Source organism: Amyelois transitella, chromosome 30 (genome assembly GCF_032362555.1).
Source record: "Amyelois transitella isolate CPQ chromosome 30, ilAmyTran1.1, whole genome shotgun sequence".
Classification (NCBI taxonomy): domain Eukaryota; kingdom Metazoa; phylum Arthropoda; class Insecta; order Lepidoptera; family Pyralidae; genus Amyelois; species Amyelois transitella.
Genome location: NC_083533.1, coordinates 1,966,229 through 1,985,360, shown reverse-complemented (window position 1 = coordinate 1,985,360; position 19,132 = coordinate 1,966,229). Strand labels below are relative to the sequence as shown.

General features: G+C 34.6%; 1 protein-coding gene across 3 annotated transcripts in view; it reads left to right on the top strand.

The window, feature by feature from the left end:
- The window catches only part of LOC106142103 (synaptotagmin-7), a 70,955-nt gene that overhangs the window by 44,914 nt on the left and 6,909 nt on the right, over positions 1 to 19,132 (top strand). For 2 of the 3 annotated variants that reach the window (XR_009657487.1, XM_060952970.1), the window contains exons 5-7: positions 13,343 to 13,483; positions 15,689 to 15,865; positions 16,988 to 17,068. Coding sequence is in view for 2 of the 3 variants with exons in the window: in XM_060952970.1 (XP_060808953.1) it covers positions 13,343 to 13,483; positions 15,689 to 15,865; positions 16,988 to 17,068 (399 nt within the window). In the remaining variant the exon portion in view is untranslated. Of the gene's footprint in view, positions 1 to 10,254; positions 10,393 to 13,342; positions 13,484 to 15,688; positions 15,866 to 16,987; positions 17,069 to 19,132 lie in introns of those variants that run through there. The other variant, XM_013343730.2, reaches the window with a different exon arrangement.

Genomic DNA, 19,132 nt, shown 5'->3' with positions numbered 1-19,132 from the left:
TGACGTTGTGTAAAAAAAATACAAAACAACAAACAAGTGACGTCATAGGTGTGTTTTATTAAAAATTTCCTGGGATTTGAAAAGGTATACCTTATTAAAGAAGAATGTCTGAATAACCTATACGGACATCACGTCTTTATCATTTTCGGGGTTGACAGAGAAAGACCTTGCAAAGACCGAAAATATTCGTACAACTTAAAGTTAAAATCATAAATAAAGTTACAAAAGTAAAAACGAAATTGAAATCGCTTCATCCGTTTGGGAGCTTGCCACAAACAGACAGACAGAAAGACACGTCAAACCTAAAAAACCCCTCCTTTTCCGTCAGGGGTTAAAAATATATTTTTTTTTTATTTTCTGTGGATTACAAACACCTTGACTATAATCGGTGTTACTTTTATAAAAAAGCTTTTTGATAATAATATACATATAAATAAGTATAATATTCCGACATTCTTCTTTATGAAACATCCCTGCTATTTCAGCAAAGTTCGGTAGGTCTAATGTATTTCGATTACTTTTACGTTTTATGAAAAAAGACAGCTCGTAATCTTAAAATACAATTTCTTTTCGTAATACAGGACTCTTTTTTTTAATGTCTCAATAAATCTTGACCATTTAAGTACTTATATATATTTATATTTTAAGCGCTGCGTTGGCGTAAAGGAAATTTAAAAGGAACGTTGATTAATTTTATACAGTCATTGTGTTACTAAGGACTGCTAAGGCTTGCGACTTTTGCGACTGCGCTAAACGAAAATAATCATATTCTACGATTTCTACTTTTTGGAATAAAAGAACATAGTTTATTTAAAAGAGCGTTGATGCTCCAATGCATAAGGTGCCTGATTAAAATTTTTGATACGCATGGTGCATGGAAGTTCAAATCTATCCTCAGCAACAACTTTTTCGAATTACGTACATTAGTTTGAGTGCTAACCGATGATCTTATGGTGAGAGAAGTATCGTTAGAATATCTGCATATTGAGGGAACTGGATGTGTAACAATGCTCCAATTTGGGGTAGGTCACACTACAAACAAAGAAGGTGAGCGGAATTCAGTCGCTTAATACTAAAAACTGACTTACCCAATCCAAGATCATGGTCAAAGGCACCAAAGCACACCTCAGGCTCATCTCCAGAGAGGTGAAGATATAACCAGGACTAACGCTAGGAGAAAGATGGTGCAAAATTTGTTGCAAACTCCTGAAAATCGACAACGTACGTCCGAACAGAATGTTTAAGATTATGAAACGACGGAATGATTATTAAGAATTTAATTGCCACCCTGAACATTGTTATTGATATTTGTATTCCGGGGATGAACTGAGTTCAGGTGTTGCGAAATGCCCATAACATACAAGGTGTAGTTCCGAACGCCACGGCGTATATACTTTACATACATATGGTCACGTCTATATCCCTTGCGGGGTAGATAGAGCCAACAGTCCTGAAAAGACTGAATGTTCAGCTATTTGGCTTAATGATAGAATTGAGATTCAAATAGTGACAGGTTGCTAGCCCATCGCCTAAAAAAGAATCCCATATTTGTAAGCCTATCCCTTAGTCGCCTATTACGACATCCATGGGAAAGAGATGGAGTGGACCTATTCTTTTTTGTATTGGTGCCGGGAACCACACGGCATATATACTACGGTGTATATACTTTCATTGCTAATATGTCATGCTTTTGATTAAAACTTTGGTAATGATATGAAATACACCAAATATTACAAAGTTTTGTTGTTTAATTAATGTTTATATGAACTAAGTACTTAAGCAGACAAATTAATTTCACCAAAAACATGGTTCTTTCACAAAGGCCGATGGCAGTCTCTCCAAAAGAACTCGTACACCAAAACTCGTTTATTTTGACTTCAAATAACTAACTGACTGACACTGATATATATACATATAGTATTCTTATCCCTTACGCAGAAAAAGTCTTGTTAGTTGTACAAAGTACGAAATTCGGACAAAGTAAGTTGTTGATTTTCCGTTTACAACAACGATACCCAGTACATTAAAATTTATGATTATCTGATGAGTAAAAGAAATAATAAGAAAAGTAAAAAAATCTTTACAGATAATAGCAAATATACACAATAAAAATATAATACCTATTAAAAAGGCTTTATATTAAAAGGTAAACGTGGGCGCGACGGAACAAAAGGTAAGACGCGACAGCGACCGTAATCTCACGAGAGTATCTTGCGGTGACACTCGGAACCGCACCTTAAGAAGCATGAGCAGGCTTCAAATGACAAAGTTCCACTAAGCTCCTCTGTTTAATTATAACGAAATTCTAATTAATATTGTCCTTAAATTCGCTCGGATTATTTTAATGTATAATCTCTACCGTTTATGTATTTTGGTAGAAGATTTAATCTGCCCGTCGTTTATTTATTTACCCTTTTGCCCGTGGCGTCGCTTTCGTGATTTTTTTATTAATAAAAGTTAGCCTAAGGTACCCAGAAAATCGTAAGTCCTTTTAATAACACTATCTCTATTCTGCCGTGTGGTTCCCGGCACAAATAAGATAAATAATAGGACCACTCCACCTCTTCCCATGGATGACGTAAATGGCGACTATTTGAATCTTAATTCTATCATTAAGCCAAACAGCCGAACGTAGCCTATCTGTCTTTTCAAGATTGTTGGCTCTGTCTACCCCGCAAGGGATAAAGACGTGATTATATGTATGTATGTATTTCTATTCTCACTTCCATTATAAGTGTTACCGCCCAACGTTAAGTTAGAATCTTACCGAGGCTAATGGCTTTCTTTACTCTGTAAAGCGGCATGATACAAAGATGTGAACACGTTGACTGTTGAAAACCTCTTTCTTACATACATATGGTCACGTCTATCTCCCTTGCGGGGTAGACAGAGCCGAACAGTCTTGATAAGACTGAATGGCTACGTTCAGCTATTTGGCTTAATGATAGACTTGAGATTCATCCAATGACAGGTTGCTAGCCCATCGCCTAAAAAAGAATCCCAAGTTTGTAAGCCTATCCCTTAGTCGCCTTTTACGACATCCATGGGAAAGAGATGGAGTGGTCGTATTCTTTTTTGTATTTAGTGCCGGGAACCACACGGCACACCTCTTTTCAAGTCGGTTAAAAGCCGAGAATTTATCAACGATTATGCCGGCAGGGTGTGTAAGTTACACCTAATTTATTGGTGCTGCTGTAACTACCCTTGTCAACAATGTAATTACTCAGGATAACTGTGGGTAACACTAAATAACGTGAATATGTAGAAAAAGAGTGTCTTCCTTAACCTTCTTTACAAGCGCGAGGGTTGTACTTTTCATTTGCTGAATGTTATTTTTTATGAAGCATTGTATGTCATACATACATACATATAATCACGTCTATATCCCTTGCGGGGTAGACAGAGCCAACCGTCTTGAAAAGACTGATAGGCCACGTTCAGCTGTTTGGCTTTATGTTGGAATTGAGATTCAAATAGTGACAGATTGCTAGCCCATCGCCTAAAAGAAGAATGCCAAGTTTATAAGCATATCCCTTAGTCGCCCTTTACGACATCCATGGGAAATAGATGGAGTAGTCCTATTCTTATTGGTAGAAGGATATATTGATTAATTTGAGTAACTCTACCACAAACAAATGAACACAAATCTTTGTCTTTCCCACACAAAGCAAACATTTGAATAACTTTAAGTTGTTACTTATCTATTCGGCATCAGGTATACAATATTGTAGCCAATCTCGCTCCCGTCCCCGCTAAGTTGGCAACAAGTTGTAACTTGATAACTTGAGGGGAAATGAACGGAGTTACCTTCATAGGAAACTTTAATTTTTCAGTTGGTAACGCTGTGTTTTTTGTTATGGCGAGTTTCTTTTTTGGCGAAGTGCAAACTCCCTTTTGGAGCTGGTTTCCATTTTTCCATCTATGTGCCGTGTGGTTCCCGGAACCAATGAAAAAAAGTATAGGACCACTCCTACAGTGTTTGTCAAAAAAAAATATATATAGTAATATTTGTAGTCTGTAAATCAGATTTTTTTTTTAAATGTTATTTTCTTAGTTCACAATTTTTAAGACTTATTATTAGGTATACTGTAATTCAAAACAATAAAACAGAATAAAAACCTTTTCTACTTTTTTTTACCGGTCACGTAGCGATACTGAATTATTCATTCCACAACAGGGGTAGGTGCAAATAGGGGTGGGTGCTAATTACAAGGGTGGACGGAGTCATACATGTTTGATAGCCTCCGCCCGCGGCTTACCTCACGTTTTATAGCCGTTAATCGAAAATTGCACTGGAAAAGTAGCATTCTGTCGCTTCTAGAAGCCGCCCGCGACTTCGTCCGCGTGGAAATCAATAAGAAATCAATTCCACGGGAACTAAGGGAAAAAACTCAGGTAAAAAAAAAATATATTATATGTATGTAAAAGGGCTACATAAAGTGGCCTATATTTTATTCTGGGTCTTCAGCTACCTACATACCAAATTTCATCGTAAACGGTTCAGTAGCTTTTGCGTGAAAGAGTAACAAGCATCCATATTGACATACTTATAAACGTTCGCATTTATAATATTAGTAGGATTTCAATCTCAATTTTATCATTTAGCCAAACAGCTGAACTTAGCCTATCAGTATTTTCAAGACTGTCGGCTCTGTCTACCCCGCAAGGGATATAGACGTGATTACACGAATGAATGGTGTCACATTGTCGGTTCATTTTTAGTTCAGTATTTGCGTGGACCTGTAATAGTGACGCTTCATGCTGACTTAAAGCAACAATGAAATTACTGAATTTGTACCAGCTGCTGTCTCCCCGCGCAGGTTGTAAAAGTGATCAAGGGAAAAGCTTTAAAACATAGTATTCTTCTTTTATGGGCGCGCAATCAGTCTACAGTCAACTATGTTTCTGTATATGTAAATTGCATCATTGAGCCATTCATGTCTTCTGCCTTTTAGTTCTGTCCTCCCCGAAAGCGAAGCTGTGTGAAATTAGGACATTGTTTTAACAACTGTACCTTGTTCTAAATAAGAACAAATCACATACATACATATAATCACGTCTATATCCCTTGCGGGGTAGACAGAGCCAACAGTCTCGAAAAGACTCATAGGGTACGTTCAGTTATTTGACTTTAAGATAGAATTGAGATTCAAATAGTGACAGGTTGCTAGCCCATCGCCTAAAAGAAGAATCCCAAGTTTATAAGCCTACCCCTCAGTCGCCTTTTACGACATCCATAGGAGCGAGATGGAGTAGTCCTATTCTTTTTCTATTGGTGCCGGGAACCACACGGCACAATACAAAAAGAACAAATTACTTACAGAATTAGCACCCACAGCGGTAGATACCAAAAAAAGTTACGGCAAGCAAAATCCAAAATGTCTATAAATAGATTTCTTAAAAAAATAAATAAAACATTTCCTCTGTGAAAGGAAGTACGATAAAAATGAAGACAATTGGATCCAATGATCGTGGGAATCCCTGAAAGATTGGACATGATTTGACTGCATCAGGGAATTTTTTTACCATAGACACCGATCGAAATAGAGAACATATTTTAACATATTTTATTCTCGCTGTAATAATTGTTACATTGTAATTACTAACCCTAGATTTTAAATTACTGTAATATGTACACTAACAAAATTTGTATGAGTCCAGATGCTTGAAATAAAAATGAAATAAATAAAAAATAATCCGTTTTTCTTTGTTGTACATAAATAAATAAAAAAATTAAAGAATTCTTGGCTTCCAAACGCTGTGTTACTGAAGAAATTATGTAAATAATAACTATATTTATCAAATATGCACATATAAACGTCGGAGATAAAATGAATACTTGTAGTATTTATAAAAAGTAAATGTATGTATGTATGTTTATCAAAACGTGACTATGGCAACACTTAAAACTCACTAATACCAACACACATATTACGCCTGTATCCCAGTAGTACACATACATATGTACGTATACGCCTGTATCCCAGTAGTACACATACATGTGTACGTAGATACACAAAACTAGACATATTAAACTAGCCCATAGTCTTAAAGAATCCCAAGTTTATTATAAACAACGAACTTTTTTCTGTGCCCTGTGATTCCCGGCACCAATACAAAAAATAATAGGACCACTCTTATCTCTTTCCCGTGGATGTCGTAAAAGGCGACTAAGGTATAGGCTTCCAACTTGGGATTCTTTTTTAGACGATGGGCTAGCAACCTGTCACTATTTGAATCTCCATTCTAGCATTAAGCCAAATAGCTGAACGTGGCCATTCAGTCTTTTCAAGACTGTTGGCTCTGTCTACCCCGCAAGGGATATAGACGTGACCATATTATGTATGTAACTTTTTTCTTTTCGAAATTGTCGGCTCTGTCTACGCCGTAATGGATAAAGACGTGATTATTAGTACTTATATAAATATACATATCCTAGCTTTATTTGTCTATTAGTATATTTGGTCGATGCTACCTAAAACCTTGTTACCGTTCTTTCAGGAATATAGTCGTTTTGGGAATTTCACATTGTAACAATCCTTGCTGTAGGTACATTTTCGTGAATGTTAAAATGGAGGATATGTATGTATTACGATGATGATCAAGATAAAGTGAAAATAGCCTTCATATATGTAAATGTATGTGTATGTGCCGTGTGGTTCCCGGCACTATTACAAAAAAGAATAGGACCACTCCATCTCTTTCCCATGGATGTCGTAAAAGGCGACTAAGGGATAGGCTTATAAACTTAGGATTCCTCTTTTAGGCGATGGGCTAGCAACCTGTCACTATTTGAATCTCGGTTCTATCATTAAGCCAAATAGCTGAACGTGGCCATTCAGTCTTTTCAAGACTGTTGGCTCTGTCTACCCCGCAAGGGATATAGACGTGATCATATGTATGTATGTATGTATATATGTAAAGTTTGTACAATACTAGGTATTAAACGCAGATTCGCACGCGCGAATTTACTTAATGAATGCGGATTTTTCGCATTATCCACGGGAACTACTTGTAGCTTTTACCGGAATCAAAAGTACCCTATTTCCTTCTCCAGACTCTTGATTAAATATACACGTGACGAGAAAATAAATAAACAAATAAATTTACTTTCGCATTTAATTTAATAATAGATGAGATGTGAAGAATACTCTGTCCGTACCGCGAAACTCATATTGGGCTTGGAAGCATTGTGTAAAGGATATATTTTATCAGTTTTTCGACATTGAAAAAATAAATATTAAAATAAAAATATATACAGGACAAATTACACAGATTGAGTTAGCCTCGAAGTAAGTCCGAGACTTGTGTTACGAGATACTAACTCAACGATACTAAATTTTATAATAAATACTTATATAGACGAACATCCAAGACCCAGGCCAATCAGAAAAAGTTCTTTTCTCATCATGCCCTGGCCGGAATTCGAACCCGGGACCTCCGGTGTCACAGACAAGCGTATTACCGCTGCGCCACAGAGGCCGTTAATATTCGTTAGTGCCATAAAATCTCCCCTAAAAATATAATACAATCAAATTTTTGGTGGTAGCTAACATGGCAACATTTACACGCGCAGATTTTCTTAGCCGCTCGATGGAGACGGTGTTGTCACATTCCGTGAATTTGCTAAATACTGGGGAAAATTAATGTAAATGAAATTAAATTGTTAACTGTAAATAGTAGCTTACAACTATGTTAGTCCAATTTAAAATGTAGATTATTATTTCGGACATGTACAGTATTGGGCTGTCCAAATGTCTACGCTTACTGACTTTTTTACACACAATCACGAGGATTTTGACCTAAAAGTTACATTTACTAAAAGCTTGTTACATACATACATACATATAGTCACGTCTATATCCCTTGCGGGGTAGACAGAGCTGAGAGTCTTGAAAAGACAGATAGGCCACGTTCAGCTGTTTTTTATCACATACAAACAATTCTGATTATTGTGACATGTTTGTATGTCTGTCTCCTAGTAACGCCATAAATCCATCAAATTATTCTTTATCAAAACCAATCGAAGCAATAATTTTGATATGAAATCATTTTAGGAAATAAAAGCAACTGCAATTATGTAGGTATATTATTTCTAATAACGATATATATAATCTTTTCATTTAATAACATAATATTGTATTTAATGATTTTTAATAATTGATATCTGTCTGTATATACAGCTGAACTGAACGTAGCCTTTCAGTCTTCTAGCTGTCGACCCCGTAAGGGTTAATGAAATAATGTAAAACACAGCATAAAGGGGAAATCACGCCTTTTCCCGGAGGAGTAGGCAGAGACTACATATTCCACTTGCCACGATCTCTGCTCTCTTCATGCAACCTCAGCGGTTTCGGGTACTATTGACCTGACCCTTTGCCAGGACGTCCTTAATTTGATCAAGAGTAAAACTTAGGACAAGACAAGACTAAATTACGTGAACAAATCCCCTCGCCGCTATTAAAGATAGTCTATACTAATATTATAAGTGTTTGTTTGTTTGTTTGAACGCGCTAATCTCAGGAACTACTAGCTCCGATAAAAAAAAATTTTTTGTGTTGAATAGACCATTTATCGAGGAAGGCTTTAGGCTATATTACATCACGCTGCAACTGTTAGAAGCGAAGAGATAATGGAAAATGTAAAAAAAACGGGGAAAATTATTCACCCTTCAATGATGCCCAAAATAACTATTTCACGTAGACGAAATCGCGGGCACAGCTAGTATATTTATAAACTTAAGAAATGAAACGCTTACTTTTAACGTCCATTTTTTGGGCAGCCATTTCAAAAACTACCTACATAACCTCGTTACAAATATTGCATTACCGTCAAAAATGTCCCCAGATAAAAGGGTTATCGTACAAAATTGTCCCCGTACACATTTTCTTTGGGACATAAATATACCGAATTCCTATCCATTTAATGTTTTATTGACTGCTCTGCTGAATTATTTATCGTTTTGGTCCCTCGGGATCAGATCAGAACACTGACATACTATACTTAGACTCACAAACCATTAGAAAATGGATCTCAACGTCTTTCTTCCTATTATTGTTGCTACGAAATTTGCCGTGTGGTTCCCGGCAACAATAGAAAATAGAATAGGACCACTCCATCTCTTTCCCAAGAATATCGTTAAATGCGACTAAGGGATAAACTTGGGATTCTTCTTTTAAGCGACGGGCTAGCAACCTGTCACTATTTGAATCTCAATTCGATCATTAAGCCGAACAGACTTTTCAAGACTGTTGGCTCTGACTACCCTGTAAGGAATATGGACGTGATTATATGTATATATGTATGTAAATAAAAATAATATAACGAACTGAGGCTAGCTCAATATGTGTTATTTTTCCCGTATATATTTATATGTATTTTTAATCTAGTTTATAACTGGTCGAAGATTCGACAATATAGAAGTGAAACGTTCTCTGAAACGACGTTTTATTTCTATTTTTGGACGACTTTCGTCGAGATTGAATTGTGATATTGAAATCTGTCTTTTTTCCTTTTGCTGTCGGTAATGCCTTTTGCCGTGTGGTTCCCGGCGCCAATATAAAAAAGACTAAGACCACTCCATCACTTTCCTACGGATGTGTTAAAAGGCGACTAAGGGATGGGCTTTTAAACTTGGTATTGTTTTTTAGGCAATGGACTAGCAACCTGTCACTATTTGAATCTCAATTCTTATCATTCAGACACTGAACGTGGCCTATCAGTCTTTTCGGGACTGTTGATTCTGTCGACCACGCTAGGGATATAGACGTGATTATATGCATGTGTATGTATGATGTCGGTTATTTCAGCGTTGGAGACATCCAATCCCGGCGACTAAGAAAAAAAAACTAAACCATAAATTAATAAACGACATCTTTTTATGAGCAAAACAAATATTAATTACATCCTGGTTACATCCTCACCTCTCTGGGGAGGAGTCATTATCTGAATTGAGGAAGTAATTGAATTATGGTTAAACATTTATACCTTATTGTGGAAGATACCCTTACGATATTTTCCCTCTGTGAAAAAGGATCGGTTGGCACTCAAACTTACATTGGATTTGATAGTTTTAAAATATTTTTTTAATACGTCAATCTTCACATCTATAGATAAACTTAAATCATAATATCACGATTCATAAACAATGACGTTAATTCTTATTTATTTAAGATTAACAATACTTACATTTCATTGAAGAAACACGACTTAATATTGTTCAAGATTGCTTGAAAGATGTAGCTAGCCAGTGTTGAACAAATTGTTTTTTTTTTTTAAATTACGAGCTGGCTTTTATTATCTGTGTATTTAGTTTTTCTTTTTGTGTTTATTATTATAGTGACCTGTCTCTAAACTATGGATTCTTTTTCCATGCTTTCTCCTTCAAAAATGGTAGGTAGAAGAGGTTGTATATGAAAGAAATAGAGAAGATAATAATTTTAAAATAGAAAAACAAAATGGCGCTTCACTTTTACGCTTGTGAAATTTCTCACGTTTTTTTTCTGAGATTTTTCAATATCGCTTTTATAGTTAAATGATAAAATGAACCGCACTAATCAAAAGAAATTTGCATATTTTTCTACATTATTTTTAGATACTTAAATAATATTTCAATTTTCACCACCACTGACTGGAGTGACCTTTCACATTTCTTTATAGATTAAAAACACTAACGAGGTGTATATAACTTTTAAACATCACTATAAACACATTTTAGGTTAGATTTAGAAGAGTAGACTCGCAAATTGCAATTATAGAATTAAAAATAGAAATAAAAGCACTCAATATAAAAAAAGAATTTTGTTTTTAGTTTTATTATTTTTTATTTAAAATAATTTATTAAATTTTTAATTTTTATGGAAATGATTAAAAATAATAGTTTTGATAAAATTAATGTTAGAATTGCATTTTTCGTCTTAGACTTCGTAGAATTTTAATTATCAAAGGTAAGCTTATTTGATACATAGATATTTTGAAGAACTGTATTTTTTTTCTTTCGGTTATAATCAAAACATATTATGAGAATTATAATTTTAAAATTTGTTTTATTACATTTATATAAATTAATTTGGTAAGTAGTAAAAGTACCTACTAGTTGATAGATTTAGACATTATACTTTAAAATATATAGGTAGAGCACTAATTTTTCAATGAAAAAGTTTCAAACAATGAAAAGGACAATAGTAATAGTGCCTTGTAAATCAGATTGCACGAATCTTTAATTTCTTTATTAATATATGTAGTTTTTCATCAATTACTGTAAATAAGTTTCTAGATGCTTATACCTAAATTATACCTAGATAGATGAAATTGACATATTGAGTTTAAAAACTTCATTACTAATACATGGTAAGTACGTCGTCCACAACAAGATGATATATAGTTAAATTAAATATTTTTTAAGCAAAAAGTTTTGTAAAAACACATATTTATATTTATTTTTATTTCGTGTTGATTATTAGTTTAGAATAAATAATTATTTAAAAATTAAATTCATGCCCTTAAGACATCAGTTTCTAAATCCATTTTTAACAATACTTTAACATCTAACTCTTAATTAATGTATTTATTAAATTGTAATACTGAATACCGACCGATAAAGAAAAAGTTAATTAGTAGAATAGAAATTGCGATGTAGACAGTAATTATCGCTTTTTGCTTTCCGATTTCTCTAGACTTTTTGACATGTCGCCTTCTTTTTGTTATTAGTATAATTTCTAATAATTATTATATATTATATTAGTACAATTTCTAATAATCTTGATAATTTATTTTCGGAATAAACGTAAAATTGGTTACATTTGTTGAATGTAGTTCTCCGTTCAAAGTTAACGAATTTGTTACAACAGCCGTCCAAACGGATTTTTGTTCAGACACGATCTCGCTAAATGTATTTGCGAACGATTCAATTTAGTTTAAATGAATCTGGCTTCAACGAATGTGTTCAGGATAATGGCATCGCGGATCGGTATCAATTTTATTTTATTTTCTTATCAATTAGAGTCAACACGTATTTGTTCTTCCTCCTGCCTTTAGTCCCGGTTACATCCTCGGCACTCTGGAGAGAAATCCGGGAGTTATTAAAGTCAATTTCGTGTATGTAAAATGTTTCTTTCAAAATTGCTAATTTCAATTATTAACTATTCCAATATTGACATAATATTTTTTATGAAAATGAATAACAATTCTGGTAGGATCATTAATAAAATGGTATTTTGAAAAACTTGTATAAACTGAACATATAACAAAACAATTATTACAAAAATATTTTACAGTAATCTTAGTTCTATAATCATGGCTGTACTTTAAACTGTAAAGGTATTATTATGTTCATTTATTTTTAATGATTTTTAGTGCATTACAAATTAGAATAGTGTGATAAGTAGTTTGTCTTGTTACCTTGTGTACATTTTTGAAAATTCAAAGAATACTCCCATATTTATACAAACAAATATTTCTAGTTTAAAAATAAGTCAGGCAAAAAATATACATTCTGTTACTATGTAAATTATTACAGTGTCATTTTTGTGACGTAATGTACCGTAAGTACAGAAAAAATACTATTTTTATAATATGTTTAACAAATTATGTGTTCGTTGTTTCATTAATTTTTTTTAACACTCTTCAATTAATTTGTAATCAGGCTGCTTCTTTGTTACTTTCTTATAATTTTAAGAAGTAGAAAGGTTTTATGATTTACTTTAGTTACATAGTGTATATTTTACAGAAAAACGACTTTACCGTGTGCATTGCACAACTTTGCCATGTGTTGACATAAATTCACTAATGTTCACTACTTAGTCATGCGTTAACAGAAATTCACTAATGTTCACAACTTTGTTATGCGTTAACAAAAAATCACTAATATTCACTATATTTCAATGCGTTAAAAATTATTTCACGAATGTTCACAACAATACCACTTATCAATTGTTTAAAATTTTACCCTAGAAATCGAATTGATATAAGACAATAGAAGCGTCATTTAACATCAGGTGAGTTGGAAGACAAATGCTTAACCCAATATTGAATAATGAAAAAAATGTATGTGAAGCCTTTTTGCGCAATTATAAAGATGTCAAATAAGATATGGTGGTGAATACCATCAGTTGCAATGACACAATGTCCATTGCTTTAGGTGGTTTTAAAATAAAACTAAACAATCTGGATACGCCTTTATTTTTTAAATAAAAAAAAAATACGTTCTAAATTAATTTAAAAACATGAAAAGAACAAAGCAATATTTAATAACACTTCTACAGTCTTATATTGTTCTGTGATTACTATAACGTTGTCAACAAGCCGTGACACGAATTAAAGTGTCTCCGCTTTGCGCTGACAGATGGCGTTTCTCCAGAACCGCTCCATATCCCTGGTGGACATGTACATCGACAACTCGGAGCCTTCAGAGAACGTCGGCCAGATCCACTTCAGCTTGGAGTACGACTTCCAGAACACCACTTTGATATTGAGGATCATTCAGGTAAAGCTTGAATTGATAGGTACAAATATCGTTTAAAATCAAATTAACATCATCATAAATGGCGACATCACTGACGTCAAACACCATCAGCCAATCACAATAAAGAACGCTATATCACCAACCAATAGCAGCGCGTTTGCTAAATTGGGCTGTCAAAGTTTCTACGGATTGGAGCATATCATCATCATTTTTTTTTCATATGGTCACGTCTATATCCCTTTCGGCCATGGCCACGTTCAGCTATTTAGCTTAATGATAGAATTGAGATTCAAATAGCGACAGGTTACTAACCCATCGCCTAAAAAAGAATCCCAAGTTTGTAAGCCTATCCTTTAGTCGCCTTTTACGACATCCATGGGAAAGAGATGGAGTGGTTCTATTCTTTTTTGTATTAGTGCCGGGAACCACACGATATACAACCTTTGAATCTGACAACTTTGGCCATCACACCTACCCTGGCGGAAGATCTATCTTGATGGCTGTAGAGCATCACTACCGCACTAACTCATGGCTTTATCACGCCTCCGGTTATGCAAGCATATCCTTTCTTTTCTTCTCTTCTTTTCTTCTCACAAGTTCTTACTTATCTTCGCGTTCAGATTACTGAGAACATGTAAGAAGAAAGGTCATGGTAAAGGGTCAGGTCAAAAGTACCCGAAACCGCCGAGCTTACATGAAGAGAGTTATGAATGTGGACGAAGCGAAGGAAGTATGCAGAGATCGTGGCAAGTGGAGAGAGGTAGTCTCTGCCTACCCCTCCGGGAAAGAGGCGTGATTTTATGTATGTATGTATGTAAGAAGAAATATATTTTTTTTTCAAGACTTGGCTCTGTCTTGATATGTCCCATTGTCCCGAATGAGTAGGTACGTACATAACACGAGGTAGACAGTGCCAATAATCTCGGAGTCTCCTAAAGCAACGTTCAGCAGAATGGTTTAATGATGGAATCATAATTCAGACGATGACAGGTTAAGCCTAATACAGTTAAAGCATACATGTGCCGTGTGGTTCCCGGCACCAATATAAAAAAGAGGAACACTCCATCTCATTTCCCGTGGATGTTGTAAGAGGCGACTAAGGGAAAGGCTTTTAAACTTGTGATTCTTATTTTAGGCGATGGGCTAGCAACCTGTCACTGTTTAAGTATCAATTCTATCAATTACCCTAACAGCTGGACGTGGCCTGTCAGTCTCTTCAGGACTGTTGGCCCTGTCTACCCCGCAAGGGATATAGACGTGACTATATATATGTATGCATACAAACATAAAATTACGCCTCTTAAAAATAAATCTCTACTGTAGGTAAATCCTCTCAAAATATAAGTTAATATCAAAATTTTCCTCGTCCAATATCAATTTTTGTTATTTTCTAATGTTATTGTTACAATCGAGTTCTAAATGTAAAACAAATATGGCGGTTCGATTTGATCCTCACGAAAGTTTGTTGTTTCAAATAATATAACGACGGCGAATAATCATACTTACATGCAGTGTAAATAAAATGATAATCATGGGTGTATTTGATGGTTTGCGGCGGTGTACCGTGTGGTTCCCGGCACTAATAGAAAAAAGAATGAAACTACATCATCTCTTTCACATGGATGTCGTAAAATGCAACCAAGAGATGTATGGTACCGACAGAGTAGAATAGCACCACCTCATATCTTCCTGCGGTTATCGTAAGGGGCGATTAAGGGATTAAGCTTGGTGCAACTTCTAGAAAGTGAGCAGCAGCGCCTCCTACGCTGATAAGACAACATAGTCCAGAATCAATAGATGCTGCGATCACTTATCCGTGTGCCGTGTGGTTCCGGCACCAATAAAATCAAGAATAGGACCAATCCATCTCTTTCCCATGGATGTCGTAAAAGGCAACTAAGGGATAGGCTTACAAACTTGGGATTATTTTTTAGACGATGTGCTAGCAACCTGTCACTATTTGAATCTCAGTTCTATCATTAAACCAAATAGCTGAACGTGGCCGTTCAGTCTTTTCAAGACTGTTGGCTCTGTCTACCCCGCAAGGGATATAGACGTGACCATATGTATGTATGTATGTCACTTATCCGCCTGCCAAGCGTGGTGACTATGGGTGAAATTCCCCCATATCTGGGTAGGCCTTAGTCCAGCAGTAGACTTCTATTAGCTGTTGAGGTATGCTTAGAAATTTAAGGCCAAAATCTACTGCCTATTATATGTTTTCAGGGTAAGGAGCTGCCGGCGAAGGATCTAAGTGGCACTTCGGATCCATACGTGCGCGTGACTCTTCTCCCGGACAAGAAACACCGGTTGGAGACCAAAATCAAGAGGAGGACTCTCAACCCTCGGTGGAACGAGACATTCTACTTTGAAGGGTTCCCCATTCAGAAGTTGCAGAGTCGGGTATGTTTGAAATTTTTTATGGACATAAAAAAATGAAAGGAGAGCGTCGGTGACCGCATTGCGTTATCTGCAGAAGGGCACAGGTTCAAATCCCACTTCAATAATGACTATTTTTCAAGATATTTACATACTGGATGTATACGGGTTAGGTTTACCTGCAAAGGTTGCGGAGGTCAGATGGGAGTCGTTTCGTGTAAAAACCTGACTCACCCAGTCCAGGATCCATGGTCAAAGCATACCCCGGGCTCCTCTCCAGAGTCATGAGGATGCGACCGGGACTGAAGCCAGGAAGAAGAAAAATTAAAGCAACTTAAACAATTTGTAATAAAAATTATTTGTTACGTCAATAAATTCAAAGGTGCAGTGTATATGTAGATGTACATATGTTTCAGTAAAGTGACTAATTGAAAATTATTCATATTTGTGGACTATAATAATTATTGCGAGATCGTGGCAAGTGGAAAGAGGTAGTCTCTGCCTACCCTCCGGGAAAGAGGCGGCGTTACATTAACAAAGGCTTTATTTTTAAATAAAAAGAAAAAACGCGATTTCGTGCCTACATTTTTAGACATTTAAAAAAAATATCTGACCTCAATAACTTTTGAAGAGCTGATCAGAAACAATTTTCATTACGTACCTTTTAGAACGACCGATTTCGTGATTAATTTGACCTTTTCATTATCCCACTTAGACCTTTACTGATAATTTGGATTGCTCCCTTAATTTCAGACGCTCTATTTGATATTTTAATCAGAAATACATTTAGAGACGATCAAAAGTTAGAACTCTGCAAAGTCTAAGTGAATATAGTCCAATAAGCATGTTGGCTAATATTTGTTTTGAATTTTAAAAATTAAGCTCCACAACCTCAAAAACATTAATAAATTATATGAAAAAAAAAAATTAAGAAAAGCCAGGAAGATGATGTAAATCATCATGAATAAAAGTACTTTTTTAACGGCCTTAAAAAAAAGATGACATAATGTATATGTTTGTCCCCGATTATCTCGCGTTACGCTGAACCGATTTTGATGCGGTTTTTGGGAAAGTGTAAAGGTTTTTGAATTTTAACTGACTTCATAAGAGGAGGATATTGATTTACAAAGTTATTTATATTTTCAGGTTCTACATCTGCACGTGTTTGACTACGACCGCTTCTCCAGGGACGACTCCATTGGAGAAGTTTTCTTGCCACTGTGTCAGGTAAACTGAACATCTTAATTTATTATTAGCTGTTTACCGTGTGTTCGCTCGTTTGGGAATTTAAAAAATTCTGAATTTCAGCAAATTTACACAAAAAACTGTAACATTTAAGGGATGTTTAGCCTATGTCAGTCTCTTTTAAAATCATTTCAATAGGCAATAATGGCGCATTACATGTTGATTTAAACTATACATACATATATTAAATCACGCCTTTTTGCCGAAGGATAAGCAGAGACTACATCTTTTCAGTTGCCACGATCTCTGCATCTTTCTTTCGCTTCATACCTATTCATAAATCTCTTCATGAAAGCTCGGCGGTTTCGAGTACACTTGACCTGACCTTTTGTCAAGATGCCCTTAATTTGGTCAAGGTACGTTCATCAAGTAAATTGAGATCCTGTCGAAATAATTTTTTGTCAAAATTCAGACCTATAGTCTCTTCTCACTCCTGCCTTTCCATCCACACTCTCCATGTGTTTTTCCTTAGTCAACCTACTTTTATTCATTTTAACTATTAAAACAATCTTAACGAAATTACTTAAGTGAATTAAACCGATTGCAGAAATATTTTTATACAGGCGCGTTACACATAAATTGTCATATCTTTATAGGTTCTCAAGAGAGTGTAAAGCGTTATTTAGAACTTACATAAAGATTACAGCGTTCTTATATTTAATGTCAGCGTGTAATAAATATCGTTCATTATTATTATTCATTCATATGATCACGTCTACATCCCTTGCGGGGTAGACAGAGCCAGCAGTCTTGAAAAACTGAAAAGCCACGTTCAACTGATAGGCTTAATGATAGAATTGAGATTCAAATAGTGACAGGTTGCTAGCCCATCGCCTAATCGCCTACAAGAAGAACTAGTTTAAATATAATATTATGTTATAGCCACTTAAACTGTACTGTTTCCATCACAATCTCATTTTAACAACTTAAAGTGCCGTGTGGTTCCCAGCACCAATAGGAAAAATAAGAGAACTACTCAATTTCTGTCGTAAAACGCGAGTAAGGGATATACTTATACTTGAAGGTGGCCTTTCAGTGTTTTCAAGACTGTTGACTCTGTTTACCCCGCAAGGGATATAGACGTGATCATATGTATGTATGTTAAAGTAAATTAAATTAATTTATTTTCCTAAACATTGTCACGAAAGTACACTTCTAACAATTCTACAGTCACAATTGACCACTAAACCACGAATGAAGTTAACAAACAGCAAAATAACTAACTCTTCTCAAATAACGTAAAATTACTCGGCAAAAGTTGGTTTTACAAAATCGAGTAATTTTGCCATAAGGAAAATTTAAGGCGCTAAGTTAGAATGCTTTAATTAATTTGCCTCAGGCACAAAATGGAAAGAGTAGAGAATTATATTTATTACGTGTTTTAACAAGTTAAGTTAGTTTTTAAGAGATAAATAACATTATGTAATAAAATTTAAGACCACAGTTTCTTTTTAAAAACTTTTTTTTTTGTTTGTATTATTTCTTTGTTATATCTATATTGCACAGAAATTTATACAGTTACAAGATATTGTACATAGTTATAAAAATTATAAATTTTTATGTCAGTAGTAGAGTTGGTTTTTTCTTCAAATCAATTAAAAATTAATAATCTAGATCACTTTGGTAGAATAGGGCAACCTATACAGGACACCAAAACTTTTTATAAAAGTGTTCAGAGATGCTGTAGAAGGGGACATTTTTGAAAAATATAACGTATTAGAAATTTATATCTTTTATCTGAGAGTTTAATTATTTTTATTACTACTCAATGTTGAATACCACAATATTAAAATACCACAGAAATCTGAGTAAGTATTCATAATATTTACAATTGATGCTGGCCATTAAGAAAAAACTTACAAAAAGAATATTAAAAAAAAATTTTTTTTGTTTGTAAACGTAATGTTCTCTTGGATTTGCCGCCATAATTGTTTTTATCTATGTCATAATTAATGTTTGTTTGTCAACTTTCTATTGCACAAAAAAAAAATTATGTAGATTTATGAAATACAAAAACCAAAGAATGTAAAGTTCAATAATTTATTC